Source organism: Limanda limanda, chromosome 14, assembly GCF_963576545.1.
Source record: "Limanda limanda chromosome 14, fLimLim1.1, whole genome shotgun sequence".
NCBI lineage: Eukaryota > Metazoa > Chordata > Actinopteri > Pleuronectiformes > Pleuronectidae > Limanda > Limanda limanda.
Window position 1 is genome coordinate 4,648,154 of NC_083649.1, and position 18,544 is coordinate 4,666,697.

Below are 18,544 nucleotides of genomic sequence, written 5' to 3' on the forward strand. Positions count from 1 at the left end.
TAAACCCGTTTATTTGTGAGCAGCATTAAGCAAAGACTCCACGACACTTGGTGGAAGGATGAAGAACCCATTGAATTCTGAACAGCAGTTTGTTTGTTAGCAGGATTAAACAAAACCTAATTAACTACTTAACAGATTTCCTTGGATTGACCCAAGCAGGAAGTGCAAGTGTTACAACATTAAACCTTTCATGTTATAACATAAAACCACTCATGGTGCGATAGATTACACGTAAAACAATAAAACTGTTCACGTTATAAATCCATGTTTACAATATCATGTTATAACGATATACATTTTACATTATACGGGGGAAAGTTTTATATTTTAACAATAAGTTATCGAGATATAATGTTTACATTTTGTCTTTGTCCAGTGTGGCAGCATTAGGCTTCCGTACCTCAGCCCCATTAGATTTACGGACCAATGAGAAGTCGGTCGAACAGCAAATCAACCAATCGACCGGGAGGCTGCAGCCCGAGTGGGTTTTATTCTCGATCAGTAGGTTAATCACAAATACAATTGCTTTCTCTCTGGAGGGCCCTGAACCTGTCACCATGATGAATGGCCCAAAGTTACAGGAGCTCAGAGGGAGAGAGAACAACAGCAACAACAGACCAGAGCGACTTCCAGTCACTGAACTGGAAGAATGAAAGTGTCCATCAAGGAGAACCGGCTGCGTTAGATCTCAGGAAATCACACAGTTAGAGTCCAGGTTAGAGATCAGATATTTAGAGATACAAATATAATGTTACAGCTCCTTTAACTTCATCTGTAACATCACAACTTAGGATGTAAATTGTCTTCAGTCTGTGGACAGAGGTGAACGTGTCTTCTTCTACGTCCTCAGATCAACCACAGGTGGGTAGATGGTGTCTGCCTGATTTATATAAAAAGCTCATTCTGTGACTTATTTTTCGTTTCAATTATCTGCATTAAAATCTATAAAGGTTCAGTAAATAGTGAAAACACGTCCAGAACCTAAAGTCTTAGAATTCCTTTATTTTCTATGACTCCAGATTTGATCAAACAGAGAAAATACAAACAAATTTGAAGAAGCTGCAACGAGAGAATAATTTAAATCTGTTCACACTCCTGTTTGAAAAGTGTCTGAATGAATGACTGAGTGAATGGAATCCTCCTTTCAGCTGTATTTGTTCATAAGTAACTGTCCTGTGTGACCTTCATGCAGGAGGAGGTGACCCCTGTCGCTGACCCTGTAGAATCCACAGCTCCACTCGCCTCTTGACGTCACCACAGGACGGAGCCAGCGGGGGGGGGGCGGCCCCCTGTGGAGAGCAGCTGGCGCCCGGACCCCACAGCAAACCCTCCGTCGGCTCCCTGAGGCGAGCGCGACTCAAACATCCAGCCGGTTCCACCGCTGCTGGGCAGGAGCTCACAGGAGGGACTTCACCAGCGCCACCATGTGGTCAACGCCACAGGCTACATCCACCACCGAACCCGGCACAGTCACCTGAGAGACACATCACAGAAACTCAGGGGAGGAACAGGGCACTTTGCTTTGTTTTCTGAAAGTGTCTAAAGACGTTTTTCAGACATGAACTCTGGAGGAAGAGGTTTCTCCTCTTCGCTGTGTGTCAGCTGAATGTTTCTCTCTTTGCTTGCAGAACTAATATTGAAACGGTGTCATCTTACTCTCCAAGGGAAGAACTGGTCGTCTCTGCTCCCGATGCCCAGACAGCCTCTGACATTCTTCCCCCAGACGAAGAGCTCTCCGCGATCTGCAACGCAAACCATCAAACATGAGCGTGCTGGGCGAGCGAGCGAGCGCCCGCTGAGCCTGGACGCAGAGCAGCTGCAGCCGGGAACGAGCTCTCTCTCTTTTCAGAACCATTATCTATTCAAGAGTCACATTGAACATGATAGAGAGGATAGAGAAAATAACCAGAACCCAGATTCATAACTTTCCTGCAAATGTCTTACTACTAAAAACTCTTGTTGTTTAACCCAGTGGTTCCCGAGCTGAGGATCCTGAGATGTTTTCCAGAAACAAATACATTGTTAAAGTAGTATAGTTTACCATTATTAGAAAATTCTTTGTATGTCTGACCCACCTGCAGCGACCATGAGGGCCTCAAGTCCTAAGATGGTTATTTTGAGGGTCTGAGAAGTTTGGGAACCTCTGGTTTAACCAGTAACTACTAGACAAAGAACAAATATTGTATTTTAAAATGTAGCAGAATAGATTAAGATACATTTATTTATTTGTCCCAAACACATGCACAAGCAAGGAGGGAAATTTAACCTCTGCTTTTAACCATCTGGTGCAGGACACACAGAGCAGTGGGCAGCCATGTACGGCGCCCGGGGAGCAGATGTTGGGGGAGTAAGGTGCCTTGCTCAGGGGCACTAGACAGGGTAGTGAGAATCCTCTTGGATTTTTGGACAGATCAATCCAGGTTCGTCTTTTTGTTGTTTCACCGTGGAGTCGAACCAGAGACCTTTTCTGCCCATAGTCCAAGTTTCTGCTACTAGTCCACCGCCTCTCCCATAGGAGCATTAAGTACCATAAAATAGCAATTATACTTTGAGTGCAGTACTTCTACTTAGTTGTTTTCCACCATCGCCTAAACCTAAATGACCGAACATTGATTTTAAGAATTTGATGTTTAATATTCATGTTGTTTGTTGCTTTAGAGTCGGACTAATTAAAACTGGCTGAAAGGATTTTCTTCGTCTGTTTTCATCGTCCACTTTCAGTCTCATTTTAGATTCTTGGTTCAGAACCATAAACAGACGTCTCCACTTCACAGCTCAGACCGGATGAGACTGAACAACTTTGTGAGATTTATGTTTCTATCTTTTATCCTTGCAGGAAAAGAAAAAACACGAATCTGGCATCAGTAAATCTCATCTCACTTTATGCAGCTTCAGATAAAGTGGACACGTCTTCCACTGGCGTCTGAGGAAACTCTAAAAGTGACCAGACAAACTTGTTCAACTTCTCACCTGTTACTGCAGCGAAATGTGAGAGGCCACATCTGATCGAGGTGACTGCGACTGTCGGGCTGAACTCTGAGCGTCCGAACAGCGAGGAGGGAATCATCTCCGGGGTCGAGGACTCGGAAAGCTGTGGTCCTTTTCCAAGAATCCCATAGCCCCAAACAAACACCTCTCCCTTATCTGAGGAAAACAAATAAATAAAAGACAGAGACGTAGCTCGATATTAGGAGCAGGATATTCAGTGAAGACATCTGGACTCATAATGAGAATGAGAAGACACCAGAGGAGCCAGGACTGGGATCAAGAGTCAGTGAGTGGAGTCGCTTGCGGATCACAAAGTGAAAACTGACTTTAAGGAAACTTCAGTTCTGGAAAAACTGTTTCGACCTAAACAACAGGTCTCTGGAAGCTGCGGCTGATTCAAAGTGCTGCTGCTCAGGTCGTCACCGACACACAGGAAGTGGATCATAGCGGTCCTAACACTGACTTCCTGTCAAAGAATCAGGTCTACTACACGTCTGCTTTCTGTCCCAGACTCTAAACTAAACAAGGAGAAGCAGCGTGAAGTTTTCATGATCCACACATGTGCAACAGGCTCCCAGAGAAGTTCAGGTCTGTTTACACGTGAAGTGCACGTTTACATTAACGCACACGTGTTCATGTGACTTTGTATAAACTGACCGTTGAGAATAGCCACCTGCGTCCCGCCACACGCCGCCTGAACCACCTTCCCACAGCCTGTCAGAGGAAGACGCCGAGGAGAGTTGATCTGTAACACGAAGATTTACACGAGTTGAGTGAGAGAATATCTGGTCGAGTTTTCACAAGTGCATCAACGCACAACACGAATACAAAAGCCAGAACAGAAGTGTGAATGAAGTGTTAGTTTTCTTCTTCTTCGCCACATTTGGGAAAACCCAGTCGAGCCAGTTGCAGCTTAAAAATGTAATGCTTCTTATTTGTGGTGTCACGGCACAGGTGCATGTTTCTGTTTCACAATTTGACGCCTCACTTGACATCAGTAAGTAACTCTGTTTGTTTCCTTGTCGACACACGGAGTCGCACACTTCCGTTGTGGCCTTTGCGCTCGTGTTGTGGCTTCGTGGTTGTGTCTTACGTTTCTGCACTCGAGTGAGACGTCTCAGCCAACGCAGTCTTGGATTTCCAAACATTGTAGTATTATTTATCTAGTAAATATTATATTTGACCCCGAAAGCCGAATGCATGAACAAAAAAAATCCCTCTTTTCATGTCGTTTCTGTTATATCAAAATGTTGAAACATCAGATCTGAAGTATTTAACGGGGTCTGTGAACTGAGCAGCTGGGAAAATACCCTGTGACTAGGGTTGCAAAATTCCGGGAATATTCAAAGTTGGAAACTTTCCATGGGAATTAACGGGAATATGCGGGAATATATGGGAATATACAGGAATTTACGGGAATTAACGGGAATAAACTGGAAATGTTGTGGGTAATTTATACTAACTGTATTTACCTTGTCATATACAGACATAAATATAAACATTTTGTTTTGTCATAGGCTGATTTGAGCCCTGAGGAAACTTTGGGCACTTGACTATATGCTTCTGCATCGTTGTGTCATTCTTTACATAGGTCTTTGCACAGTATTTGCTAATGTACACAGCCTTTCCTTCTACATTGGATGGGGTAAAAATGTCTCCACACATGAGAGAGTGCACGTGGCATTGTTCTGTAGAATAAGATGAGAAAAAAGTTTGTAAAAAAACACTAATGCAATGCCAGAGATATAAATAGTTAGCCAAACAATTGGAATCGTCTGTGAAGATATTTTACAATTGATGGATAAATGAATGGAAATAGGCTAGATGAACAGATGAACAATCCTCAATCAGCATGCTAATATATTTTCATCAGTAATATCATGGAAACTTACCTGACTAGTCCTGCACTCTACAGCAGGCCTCAATAGCCCTGCTGTAGAGTGAAGGATGCTGGGAGTTATCTGTGCATGTGATGGAAGAATGCACAGTGGAGGGTTGAAACTCAACGTTCCATACATCTTTAAAATAGAGTTTTGAATGATGTTTTTATTGCTCAGCGTTTAATTTGCGTATTTTTTTTTTTTTTCAAAATTCCCAAAATTCCCAAGCTTAACTTCCCATGGAAAGTTTCCGGAAAGTTTCCGGAAATTTACTGGAAAGTTTCCGCCCCTTTGCAACCCTACCTGTGACAGATGAGTGGCAGGTGGAAACAGAACCTAACGGAGTCCTCAAGAGTAAAACGACCCTCTCATCATCTGTTCAGAGGCCAGAATCAAGCGTATGACAACATTTCATGAGACAGGATGTGATGCCTTCAAGTGCTCGACCCCTCCTCACCTGTGTGGCCTCCGTGACCGAGGCCAGCTGCAGGTACTCCGAGTTGCCCCAGCCGTACAGATGCCCGTCTCTGGACACGGCCAGGCTGCAGTCTCCGTACGTGTTGACCTGCTGCACCTCAACACCGGCCAGATCCCCCCCCACCTCCACCGGACCGGCGCTGACCCTGTGGTGACCCAAACCTGGAAGACGGGGAAAGGTTGAATAACAGCGGAAAGGGCAGGAGGGGTCTGGATCACCATGTTCTCTCTAAACCCTCGTTTTAAAATGTCTGCAGCCGACTGTGTCCAATATAAATAATAAATAATAATATAATATAATATAATATATAAGATAATAATATAAACTATAAAATCATTCTTTATCATTAGATTAAGTTAAAGTGGTGTAAGAAAAATACAAATATAGATGATTGCTGGCATTATTTTTCATTATTACCGAGAGAAATAACAAATTAAACATTAAATTAAACATTAAAGTAGAATTACCATTAAAAATCCATTGAATTAATCAATTGACTTTAGAAAATATATTTTATCTTGTTGTACATTTCAGCTTTTACAGACAGTCAATGAATATGAACATAAATAAACATCTTTAACACGTTTTGTAATGCAGCCAAATTCCCTTTTCTTTAACTGTCAATTTAAAGATAGCTTAGTTTTACTCACACTAAATATATAATACCAGAGGAACTACAGACTCTATATTATAAAAGGATCTATATGTAAATTCGGCAAGTAGCTTACGTCTTCAATAGCTTTATATTTTATCTAATTATCAATAATGTCTTAGTTTAACAAGCTAAAGCTCGCTAACTCAAACTGGAACCAGCATCCTGATTAGCGGGTGAAAAGACAGCTATAAATTGAAATTAACAAAAAACAAGTGACGTGTGCCGACTGTGTCCAATATAAAACTTGTCATAGTTTTGGAGAAGAGCACTGACCCGTCTGTCCGTCGGCCCCCCATCCACACGCAAACACCTTCCCGGTCTCGGTGAGGAAGAGGCTGTGGTCCTGTCCACACGACACCTGGAAGAAAAGAGCTGCATCTTCAGTGACCAGATAAAGACCAGAGAGGTTAGACTCACATTCAGTAACATCAAGTGTAAACTTAAACCTATTTTCACACATAATCTGCAGAAAATTAGTTTTTCCTTTCACACATGAAGAACACAGCAGGAGATTGTTCTGGTCAAAGGTGTTCGGCTAAAATGTATCTGTGAATAAACTGCACGTGTAGATTTGTGGATCCAAAGGTCTGGAACAGGAACAGAAGGATGAGACATGCATCAGTAAAAACGATGTTCAGGAAAAGGCTGCGCTCACCTGCGTGACCCGGCTGTCGAAGCCTTGCATCTTGTGAATGATGTGACTGCCGCTGTGTGAACACGAGACAAGAGGAATAACAAATCCATCACTCCGGGTCGGCAGCATCTCGGAGGGAGGTCACACGCTTCTGCGTTTCACTCGTCCTCTAACATCCCTCTTGCTTTTACAGGAGTACAGCTCACAGATAAACGATATATTCAATCATTCATCACAAACACTGGATTGTTTGCTTGTTTTTCAGCAGGATTATACAGAGACTACTAAAAAGGAAGCTTCCTAACTTGATAATTAGAAAGGGACCTAGAAAGAACTCTGTAGCAAATCCAGGTTTTTCACTCTATTGAACTTATTGACATTTTCCCTAAGACATTCTTTCAATTTCCTGGAGGATGTGACAAGAATCACAAGCTGCACGATGAATGTGACTCAGCAGCAGCGAGTCTGTGCTGGCGTGTTCGAGGACCCACCCGTAGACTTCATCTTCCACGATCCTCCTCCCACACTGTCCGTACGCGTTGTTGCCCATGCTGAAAACTTGGGAGAGAAAACACACAAGAGCAGTCAGTCTCTGATGGTTAGTCCTGAATCCTGTGGTGATGGAGGCGCGAGTCTCTTACCTCCCTCTTGATCCGTGAGCACCAGGGAGTGAGCTCGGCCGCAGGAGACCTGGGTCACTCTGGTCTGCAGCGGCTCCACGAGAGGCAGAGCCAGGGGCGACGGCTCCAGGACGTAGTCGTAACTCCGATCTGCAGACAGGGAGTGAGGCAGTGTTGGGATGTGATGCAGTGATGAAGGTATATATCTGGAAAACACTGGAATTTAGCTCCCAAAAACTGTATATGACAATAAAAAGGTCTCGTTTCAAATCCCTTCTGGTCTTCAGCAGGCAGTGTATTGTCTACAGTACGTGTGTCTGGTCCCTTTCTGTACATTTTTACTTTAGGGTGTAAGGGAAATATAACAGTTGACCATAATAATCATGTTTATTTCCCCTTTTGATTGATCACGATTGAATCTCTAGACACAGTAACCTGATTTTCTCTATTACAATGTAACCTTGATCATGCTGCCTCCTGTACTACTGAATGTATATTGGCCTGATTACCATAGACAACCTGATTTTCTCTAGACACAGCCCTTTACTACTGAATGCATATTGGTCTGATTGCTCTAGACTAGGCATTGTTGTATTCATGTGCAGAGGTGTCAAGTAACGAAGTACAAATACTTCGTTACCTTACTTAAGTAGAAATGTTGGGTATCTATACTTTACTGGAGTATTTATTTTTCAGACGACTTTTTACTTCTACTTCTTACATTTTCACACAAATATCTGTACTTTCTACTCCTTACATTTAAAAAATAGCCTCGTTACTCCTATTTAATTTTGGCTTGTTTTCATTCCGGTTTGTCATCGTTCAAAAACACACACAAAAAAGGCAACACGACCTTGTTACGACTTTTACTTCCTCTAGATAGTCATGTTTGATTATTGGTAGTGTTGAGTCCAAAGGTCTCCTCCAACAATATATGTATTTGCATTGTAATAAAATTTTATAATTTTCAATGGGCATATTTGCAGTTCAAACGGGTAGCCTAGTGCATCCCACATGTTAAAGTGTAAGTAAAAAGCTTGAGTTGATACTTCAACTTCTACAAAAGTATTTTTAAACCCTAGTATCTATACTTCTACTTGAGTAATGAATGTGAATACTTTTGACACCTCTGTTCATGTGATCAAAGGATCTCAACCTTTTCCTGTTTAACAAACCCCCTCCAGAGTGGGAGGGGTTAGCCGAATGTATAAAAGAAATGAACTGTTTTCTATCTGGGTGCATATTACAAACTAAACCCTGTGGAATGCACCATGCTCGAGCATTAAAGGTGACGATACTGTGAGAGAAATTTGTGTCTCGTTTCCTCGTTGGTAGTGGGATTGTAGAAATTGCCACGACAAGGGCCACTTGGCAGCAGCTGGATCTCGTGTTGATTTAAAAATATAAACTGCTGCAGCTTGAATCTTTGACTTTTGAAGCAGGTTAAGCAGAGTGAGGTGAAGCAGAGGTTCTGTGTCATTGGTCCCGGTTCCCTTACGCCGGCTGTGCTGCGTGCGTTGGAAGCCCAGCTGAGAGTCCGTGTTCAGGCCCATGGCCCAGAGCTTGGACGCGTCTTTGGTGGAGGAGGCGATGATGGTGAAGCCGTAACCACAGGCAGCCGAGGAGATCTGCAACAGGAGAGGAGTTCAGCCTTGTAAATCAGAATCAGAATTCTTTTTATTGCCACGTTTATTTGCATATATTGGAAATGGCCATGGTGTGGTTGGTGCACTGTACATAAAAACAAGACAACAGTAAGAAACAAAGGAAGTTCTGTTACATTACATTACATTTCATTTAGCTGATGCTTTTATCTAAAGCGACTTACAATAAGTGCATTCAACCCCGAGGGAACAAACCAAGAACAACAAGAATCAAGGAAGTACAATTTCTTCAAAAATAAAGCAAAACTACAAAATGCTATAAGTAAGTGCCATTTAAGTGCTACTAAATTGTTAGTTTCAAAAATTATTAGTAATTTTTTTAAATTTTACATTTTTTTATTCAAGGTATAGTCGGAAGAGGTGTGTTTTTAGTTTGCGGAAGATGTGTAAACTCTCTGATTTCCGGATGTCGAAGCTCATTCCATCTGCTCCCCATCCTGTCACAATTCAAATGATTATAACTGAGGTTGTGGGTGAAATATTATCCACGTTTACAGTAGTGAATGTAATAATGAAATCTCCATCAGCTCGTCCTCAACATGATTTCAGATGTAATTTAAGCTGGAGAAAACAAAGACAGTATCGATACTTGTACTCGAATAAAAAAGACAAATACTGCTCGTGAATTCTGCTTTGAACTGGTTACTAGTAGCTGCAGGTATTGACACCGAACCAGACTCTGTGTCCGTGAGAAGCAGATGAAGTGAGAAGCTTCATCCAGCTGAGCGATGTCCTCACCTGCTCTGCGGTGTCCAGGCGATACGGAGTGAGCTGGTACTTCCTCGGGTTCTTCCTGCCGCTGTCCGGCACCACGAAGCTGGGGAGGCCCAGAGCCCCGGTGAAGCTGAAGCCCCACACGAACACCTTGTGGTTGGGTTTCCTGTGCTGCCCGACGTACTGGAACACCGGACCCCCGCTGCTCTGCTCCCGGGGGCGGGACGCTTTACTGGCGGTCGCATAACCACGGACCTGGAGTCCTGCGGTCATGTGACGAGAGCAGAGACGCACACAGGGAAGAGACATTCTGTGGGAAGAGAAGAGACAGATTGAATTCAGGACAGATATGAAACATGTAATCGTAAAAAAACACTATATCATTACTATATTTATGACATGAATAACCAGGTTTAAATATAATGAGTGTATTACAGGTAATTACTATGATTTTCAAATAATATATATATATATATATATACATAAAAAATAACTTATCAAAAACTCTTATAGGTGTTTATCATTAGATTAAGTTAAAGTGGTGTAAGAAAAATACAAAAATAGATGATTTCTGGCATTATTTTACATTATTACAGAGAGAAATAACAGACTAAACATTAAAGTAGAATAACCCTGAAAAGTCTATTGAATTAATCAATTGACTCTAGAAAATGTATTTAATCTGGTTATACATTTCAGCTTTTACAGACATAGTCAATGAATAAGAACATATATAAACATCTTTAACATGTCTTGTCATGCAGCCAAATTCCCTTTACTTTAACTGTCAATTTAAAGATAGCTTAGTTTTACTCACACTAAATAAAAAAATACAGGAGCAACTGAGGACTCTAGAGTATTTTAAGGGTAAATATGTAAATTCGGCGCATAGCTAACGTCTCAATAGGTTAAAATTGTATCTAATTATTAATAATGTCTTAGTTTAACAAGCTAAAGCTCGCTAACTCAAACTGGAACCAACATCCTGATTAGCGGGTGAAAGGACAGCTATGAATTGAAATTAACAAAAAACAAGTGACGTGTAGTTTGTGTTAATGACGCCGAATTAAAGAGGAGCTTCACATAATCCATAAAAATTAATAAAACATGTCGTACTATGAAAACACTTCTGACAGAACCCATTTGAACATTAAATTGTCAGGAAGTTGAACTAAGTTTCGCTTCGTGTTGTTTCCCGCAGGTCGCTGAACGTACCTTCCTCCCTCAGGGTCGTTGTGTGTTTCACAGGATGAAAAACAAACTGAAAACACAAAATAATTAGAAAATGTTCAGATCTGCTTCAGTGACATTGTCGCGTGTTTATTTTCCTGAAATCAATATTTACCCCGGAAGAGAAAAAGCTGTTTTCTGCAGTTCCTCCTCTGTGGAGAAGTATGTAGCGCCACCTGCTGCCCTGGAAGACTAAACACATTGATTTATATAATTTATATAATAGAAACATGCAATAAAAGTATAAAAATATATAAATAAATAAAGTACGCATGGTATAAAACATACAGAAGCAGGGTTAAACATGTATAAGATACGTATAAAACATGTATATAGATATATATATATATATATTTATATTTATATATGTATATATTTTTGTTGTTTTTATATATAGATATATATATTTTTATTGTACTTTCCACTCTAGCAGCACAAGAACACTTCCCTACTGGACACTGACACAATCACATCATTGCATTGCATCCCATTCCTGTATCTGTATATATATTCTCCGTAAGTGTTAACTGTATAAGCTACTGGATGTTATAAATTTCCCTCGGGATTAATAAAGTATCCATCTATCTATCTATCTGTCTATAAGAGATATTTAATTAGTGATTTCAGATAAATGAGTGAACTCACCAGCTTAATAGTGTTTTTGTGTACTAATAGATTAAACAAATGATTTAAATAATGATTTAAGTTTTAGAATAAAAGGTGAAAATCTCCTCTGTGACATTTGAGACCTAAACATAAGTGAATAAGAACGTGAGGCGACACACTAACTCCTTCATTACATTATGGAAGAGAGTCACCAGTATGATGGAGTGAATGTATATATGTGTGTGTTTGTGTGTGTGTGTGTGTGCTGAATTCAAGTGGCCAATAATCTGCCGTGGTGTCAGATTAGTGCGACTGTGGAAGTGGGTTAATGCTGCAGATCTGCCAGGTGAGAATCTCACAGGTCGTTGACCTGCAGCCGCCGAGGGCATCGTGAATGAAAACTTTTCACCCGTTGTACGATTCAGGCCGTTAGATACACTGCACTGTCTGTAAAGCAACACTCTCGAGGAAACTTTTACATTTATATGAAACTGCTTATTTACCACGGAATAGGAACAGTAATTTAATAAGTTTAAGTTGAGTTAATTGAGTCTCACAATCTAATTCTTGTTGTCCTGTTCTCAAAAGATTGCAAATCTAACAGGTGTCTCTGATGCATGTGCACTTACTGATATTTTATTTTTATTCATTTTCATTGCATCAGTCATTTTCACAGTTGCTAAAAGTCACGAGACAGTAAACAAGATACAATTCAGGAAGGAGCTGGCCTTCCAGAATCATAAATCTTAGTTATTTCTTACTTTTTATAGCTTTTAATTTGTTTTTCTTCTTTATTGTCATTCTAATTCATTTCTATTCTCCTTTGTGGCATTTTCCTCAAATTTCTTATTGCTTTTTAATCTGAAATACCCTTTTTAATTTGGTTTGAACTTTATGTTCCTCTGTACAGCACTTTGCATTTGCTGGATTCTTATTAATAATATTCGTATTTTGTCAGACCAACCAATCTGTGGAACAGTCAAATCATACAGATCAGACAGTGTCTTTTAAAAGTCGTCTTGAAACATGTTTTCATTCTAAATATATTACTAATCACTTTTATTGTCATGTGTGGTTTTATTCTTCTTTCAGAACTAGTCACTGTTCTCTTGTTTTAACTGATGCTCTTTTACATTATCTCTCTGCCCATTGCATTGTGACTGTGTAAAGAAGAGTGGTGCATGGATGAAGTTTATTCTAACTATGATTTAAAGCTTGTTGAGTCAAAAGGAGGATTTGTCTGAGCAGAGACACGAGGACATCGGGACGTATTTGATCCAACTCCACTTTAGTTTGATTTTAATGTGCCACAGCTTGGTTTCATCCGTCCCGTCTAAAAGCAGGTATCCACAGAGAAGTGGACACAGTAATCCTTTAAGAGGATCAGGTCTGAGATCCACAGGGGGGGGGAGCAGGATCCACTAACTGTCTACCATCGCCTCCACATGGTTTTTCTCTCATCACCGAACATGTGGTCCTTTTGAAATGAGCTCAGATTCAGACACTTTGATGGAGTTTGTGTTTTCTGCCTCTAAAGGAACAGACACGGAGATGGAGGCTGTTGATGATCGTCGGGGGAATGTGAGACATGAAGTCTGAATTTGAGGTCGACTGAGAGGAGCAGGCGTTGAGGTAAAACACTGAGTTACTGAAGTTGTGTCTTTTAAAGTGTCAGACTTTTAAAATCCCTGGGACCAGAACTGAATGGATCTGGATAAATCAACCCTGTGAACATGAGAATGAAAAACAAGATTCAAGATTCAAGAAGATTCAAGATTTTTATTGTCAAATGCACAGAGATAACGTGAAGCAGTCGCTGGCAATGAAATACTTGGGTCACAGGCTCTCTTTAAGCAATGCTCAGTAATTTCAACCAAAAAAAAAGAAATAAAAATAGAAATAGTATAAAATAGAATATCAAAAATCTAAAATAGAAAATAAAATACATATATCTAAATATATATCTTTAAAGATGAAGAGAAAAATAAAACAACAATAGTTCAGTTTGTGCAGTAGTGCAAATATTCAAATATGCTTATTACAGTGCTGGTGCAAATATGCAAATATGCCAGGGTGCTGGTTTGGTGGAGTTATTGCAGTTCAGAGGAGTTTAAAAGTCTTATGGCCTGAAAACCACCAAAAGCAGTGATTGTTTTGAATCAGAGTCGTTTATACATATAATTGTTATTTACTCATGAGTAAAATAGTCTTTTTAAACTGATGTGCTTGTTTCTGAGTGGCTCACACTTTATTTTTACCCCACAATATAGCCAACACTGTAATTTAGTGCATAAAACATAATAATGTAGTTTTACGCAGATATACAAAGAGTTTAAAAGTGTTTTTAATGTTACAGTCATTGCCAAAAATGATAACTTCCCAAATTATTTGTTTTTACACCAGCCTCCATTATAGGTGTTCAGTGAAGACAGGATAGTAGTTCACAAATTTGTTAATAAACCTTCCTATCTGTGTACAACTGGAGTTTTATTAACTATTAATCATATGTTCACAGCTTCTAGTTTGAAGGTTTGAATGTCACATGTAGTGTTTACCACACAGAAATTGATTTTAGGGTAAACGTTGAGCTTGTGTCTAACACTGGGTCAATAATAGATGTGAAGTTTGGGTAAAAAAACACTTAAATATATAAACCAAGCTGCAAATTATCCTTTATTCTAAAGCAGCAATATGACCTTTGTTGATTCTGAAATTAAATCCACATTGAAACAGGCTCACGAGGACAAAGCACACTTAACCAGTCAGCTGCATGGTCTCCTCGCAGGACGCCATGGCCGTGCTGACGGTGACCTGCAGCCTGATTGGCTGGCTGTGTCTCTACCTGTTGTTCCGCTGCACCTGTGCCCGGGGGGGGCCCGAGTGGAGCTGTCGTCTGGTCACTTTGTCCCACGGGGTCGTCATCGTGCTGCTGACGGCCTACGTGGCCTTCGTGGACGGACCCTGGCCCTTCACACACGCAGGTCAGTGGAGTGAAGCTAACACATGGACAGTTTGTGTTTATATACATGTGTGTGTATGTTTTAAACCCTTAGTTTAAACCTGAAAGTACTAACCCTTGTTTTAAGGGTTGCATTTAAGAAAGGTTAAGTGAGATGTATTTTAAGATGCATTTATAAACCTCAGGAGTCACAGCAATATTTAATCAATGAATCCTCTTTATCATATATTATAATTGCATATTTCTATTCAAGTGAATCTTTTCAAAACTATTTAATTCGTCATATCTGATAGTTTTTTCTTCAAAATATGTCAATAGTGGACAAAGACGGCAGTTGAAGAAGGGAATAAAGGAAATTCTTCTGATATTATTTTACATACGACACATTTTTTACTTTGTTGTGAACTTACTCTAATAGATTAGAGTAAATCTATTAGAGAACGGCTGCTTATGGACGTTTTAAGAAATACCACATTCTTTAATTTAGAGGTTTGGTTGAAGACTGGAATGACGTGTGTGTGTTTGATGACCACGAGATGTTGGTGGAGGTTTGCACTTCACTGTAATGTCTTGATGTGAGGCCCCCCCAAACATCTCCTCTCTTATCTGACCCCCCTTCTCTTCCAGGTACGGAGAACACCGAGCTCCAGATCTTCGCCCTGTCCGTCTGCCTCGGCTACTTCTTCTTCGACATCGGCTGGTGCGTGTTCTACGGCACGGAGGGCCCCCTGATGCTGGCCCACCACGCCGCCAGCATCCTGGGCATCCTGCTGGCCCTGCTCATGGGGGTCTCGGCCTGTGAGACCTGCGCCGTGGTAATGGGCAGCGAGGTCACCAACCCCCTGCTGCAGAGCCGCTGGTTCCTCCGGCGGCTGGGCCTGTACGACAGCCTGCTGGGCGACGCCGTGGACCTGCTCTTCATTGTACTGTTCTTCACCGTGCGCGTGGGCGTCGGCTCGTGGATGTTCTACTGCGAGCTCACGTCCCCCAGGACCTCGCTGGTGATGAAGCTGGGCGGCGTGGTCATGTACGCTCTGGCCTGGGCGTTCATGGTGGACATCGGCAGGTTTGCCTTCAAGAAAAGCAGATCCAAGTACAAAAGGTGGAAAGAGAATCACAAGCTCAAAGAAATCAAGAAAGTGGACGGATACGAGCGACTTAAGGAATGAAGCTCTTCAAAATGTGTGAGATGTATCTGATACACAAACCTCTACAGCTTTAAAGGTGCTAAATAATTAACAATCTGCATTTATTATGAACCAGAAACTGGACTTTACAGTCTTTAAACTATTAAAACTTCAATACAGTTACGCTGAACAGGATTTTGTAGGCAGGGTTTTTAAAATCACTGCAAATGAACAGGCTGCTTCTGGATTTCATAAAGTCTGGTCATCCCCACATCAATGCAGATATGAGTTTTGACAGAGGAAAGTTATTGATTTGGAAGTGATTTAATTATGACTTGGCTGAGGTATTATTCATATTCCCTGTAGCAGAGCTTCCTAAACTTCAGAGGCCCACATCCAGAATCACTATCAGGACTTTAATATAACACTGAAGGCCTTAATCAAAATTAATCATGAAAATAAATATCTTTGATAAAGATTTGCTATTCATAAAATATTATACCCAAATATTAGAATGTGAAAATTCGAAATCATAACTTATCAGACCATTTTATCATCTTTCATTTAGATTTTTCCCCCCAGGCTACACATTTTGATAGGGTTATTTTTCACATCCCAGTCTGAAGTGCAAGTGCAATAACTCCAAGGTCCAACATTTATCTATCATCCTAGTTCACATTTCTCATAAGTAACTTAAAGGTGCTATAGTTTCTTTCGGTGAATCCCCACCACAGTCAACAAGTAACACATGTTTTCTGAAGCAGAGATAAACCTGACTGGTTATTTATTTAGACTTTATTAAGGTGTTTCTGCTGATGTGCTGCGGCAGAAGTTTCTGAATTTGTGATTCTTAACCTAGGAGTTATGCGCCTGTAATAAAGAATTTGAGGTGTAGCTGTTCCACAATCTACAAGTTTTTAACTCCGAAAGCATTTTTCTATGAGTTTAAATTTACTAATGCACACGTTTGACTATTTTCTACAACTGCAAATTCCTTCGTCATAAAACTACCAAAGAAAGCAAACATGTAAACTAATGTGATGTCAAATTTAAACATTTGTAAAACAAATAAAAGCTGCATGGAGACTCCCCCCCCCCTGTGTTAAGTACTAAGTCTGAAGAAATGACACACAACATATTGATATCATATAGTCATAAATGTACATTATATTTTACATGATAAACTGTTCAACACAATCCTTTTTGTTTATATATACTTTTTAGGTTAGTATCTTCTTTTTTATCTTGTCTGTTTACATTTTGTCCAGAACTCTTTGCAGTGAAGTGGCCAGTGAACATTTTGTACAGATTATTACAGATGTTGAGTTTGAGAAATCAGGAACAATGAACTTTTACGTGTGATTTTAACATTTGACCACGGTTATTGTTTTTTTCCATATGATGCTGCATTCAAGTGCTACGGGAAGATTCAAACAGGCACTTTCAAGTCCGAGGCTAATCCACATTGTATTAGTACGTTATCTGCTGAGGAAAACAAACTAATAAGACGACCACTAAACAAATAACAGTTAGTACAACTGCAAGTGGGACAATTGTTCTTTGGAAATCTTCCCCCAAAGAAATGAGGTTCAACCCTTCACAGTGAAAATGAAAATGTTCCATGGACAAGCCTCTTATCACGTTTTTTTAACGGCATCATTTCAGGTTCTTGCAGGAAAAGTTCAGAATGTTCTTTTCTTTTCTAAATCTGTGACAATAATGCTAAATCCATGGCCAGAGTGGGAGAAACATTCAAAAAAAAAAAGATGCGTTACGGGCAGATTCTGCTCAATAAAATAAAATTTCTGCAACAAGCTGCATCAAAATGTCCAATTCCATCTTTTAAATTCAAATGTTCATGCTAAACAAGGCTCAAAACCTGTGGAGAAGTAAAGGGTGAATGTATTCTATGAATTTGGCTGATTTTTAGAAACCCAATAAGTTTGTGGAGAAGATATTTAAGTGTGTATAAAATAAGCAGTGTGTGTTTCAACGTATATGTAGCGTGAGGTTCAGCTCATCTCTTATTACACATTTACATCAAGCTTACAGCAGTGCTCCGAGTCCTACATCAGAGAATCCTTCTGTCAGAGTCTCTTCTCCTCCTCTGATGTGCATCTGTGCGACTTCACAGTTCACACCCTCGACTTTTCCTTTTCATACATCCAGTGTTTAAAGATAACTTATGTAGATGATTATTATTAAAGCAAAATGTGACTGAATTGTCCTCCAGTGAATCCAAAGTCTCTGGAGCAAAACCTGGATCAACGACGACGGTGAAAAATGATCCACTGATTGTCATATGTGCCTGAAGCGGGAGCAGAGACACACAAGTCCTCCACTGTTCAAGAGTTCAGAGGCTGGAGATCCAGAGGAAAGTGATCATGGAGGAACGTGGACTTGGTTCCTACGACGACGGGAGGGAGACGAGTCGGTCGTCACTGGGTCGCGTCTGCAAAACATCAGGAACAAAGATCAACACAAACGTTTAGAGTGGATTCAAATCTTCCAGGTGACCGAGAGAAGTGAGACAAACCATTGTTGTCGTCCGAGTCAGTAGTTGTGTCACTGTGTGTTTGTCGCAGCTCGTTGTATTTCAGCTCCACCTCCTGGAAACACGTCATCACAACACAGTCAAATATGATGGAAGAAAAGTGTAAGCAGTTTCTGGTGATGTGGATTCATGGCATCAGGAATTGTAAAATAATGAATCAGTGACTCTAGAAACAGGTGAATTTAGGACATCAAACACAAAACCTACGAAAAATTTGTGAGTGAAGAGCCAAAACGTAATGTTAGCTATGTGAAACGGAATTCCACTGTATAGTTCAAATTATTACTTTTTAAATTTGGCTTCAGCTTCTTTAACAGGTTGAAGATTTTCCTGCGACTTTAATATATTATATAGCTTTGATTTACTGTATTTATCTTTTCACAGGATTTCTGTGATTTTTTAGAATTAAAACAAACGATTCTTAAAGCAGAACTG

At 40.3% G+C, this 18,544-nt stretch overlaps 3 protein-coding genes across 4 annotated transcripts in view; 1 reads left to right on the forward strand and 2 right to left on the reverse strand.

Annotated features, from left to right (window-relative positions):
* Positions 1-984: 984 nt before the first annotated feature.
* Positions 985-10,953, reverse strand: rcc1l (RCC1 like). The gene is made up of 12 exons (XM_061085967.1): positions 10,849-10,953; positions 9,658-9,943; positions 8,754-8,883; positions 7,277-7,405; positions 7,127-7,193; positions 6,657-6,708; positions 6,275-6,359; positions 5,326-5,507; positions 3,646-3,733; positions 2,971-3,144; positions 1,657-1,742; positions 985-1,474 (listed from the first exon to the last, which is right to left on the reverse strand). The coding sequence occupies exons 2-12, from the start codon at positions 9,940-9,942 to the stop codon at positions 1,397-1,399; spliced, it is 1,356 nt and encodes a 451-aa protein (XP_060941950.1). The 5' UTR covers position 9,943; positions 10,849-10,953; the 3' UTR covers positions 985-1,396.
* A 3,307-nt stretch (positions 10,954-14,260) lies between these two features.
* On the forward strand, positions 14,261-15,597 carry tlcd5b (TLC domain containing 5b). The gene is made up of 2 exons (XM_061086317.1): positions 14,261-14,450; positions 15,056-15,597. The coding sequence occupies exons 1-2, from the start codon at positions 14,261-14,263 to the stop codon at positions 15,595-15,597; spliced, it is 732 nt and encodes a 243-aa protein (XP_060942300.1).
* A 1,102-nt stretch (positions 15,598-16,699) lies between these two features.
* Positions 16,700-18,544, reverse strand: part of arhgef12b (Rho guanine nucleotide exchange factor (GEF) 12b) — a 28,973-nt gene continuing 27,128 nt past the window's right edge. For both annotated transcript variants that reach the window (XM_061085826.1, XM_061085825.1), the window contains exons 36-37: positions 18,092-18,164; positions 16,700-18,007 (exon numbers count right to left, since the gene is read on the reverse strand). In XM_061085826.1, coding sequence (XP_060941809.1) covers positions 17,994-18,007; positions 18,092-18,164 — 87 coding nt within the window. In that variant the 3' untranslated portion in view covers positions 16,700-17,993. The remainder of the gene's footprint in view (positions 18,008-18,091; positions 18,165-18,544) is intronic.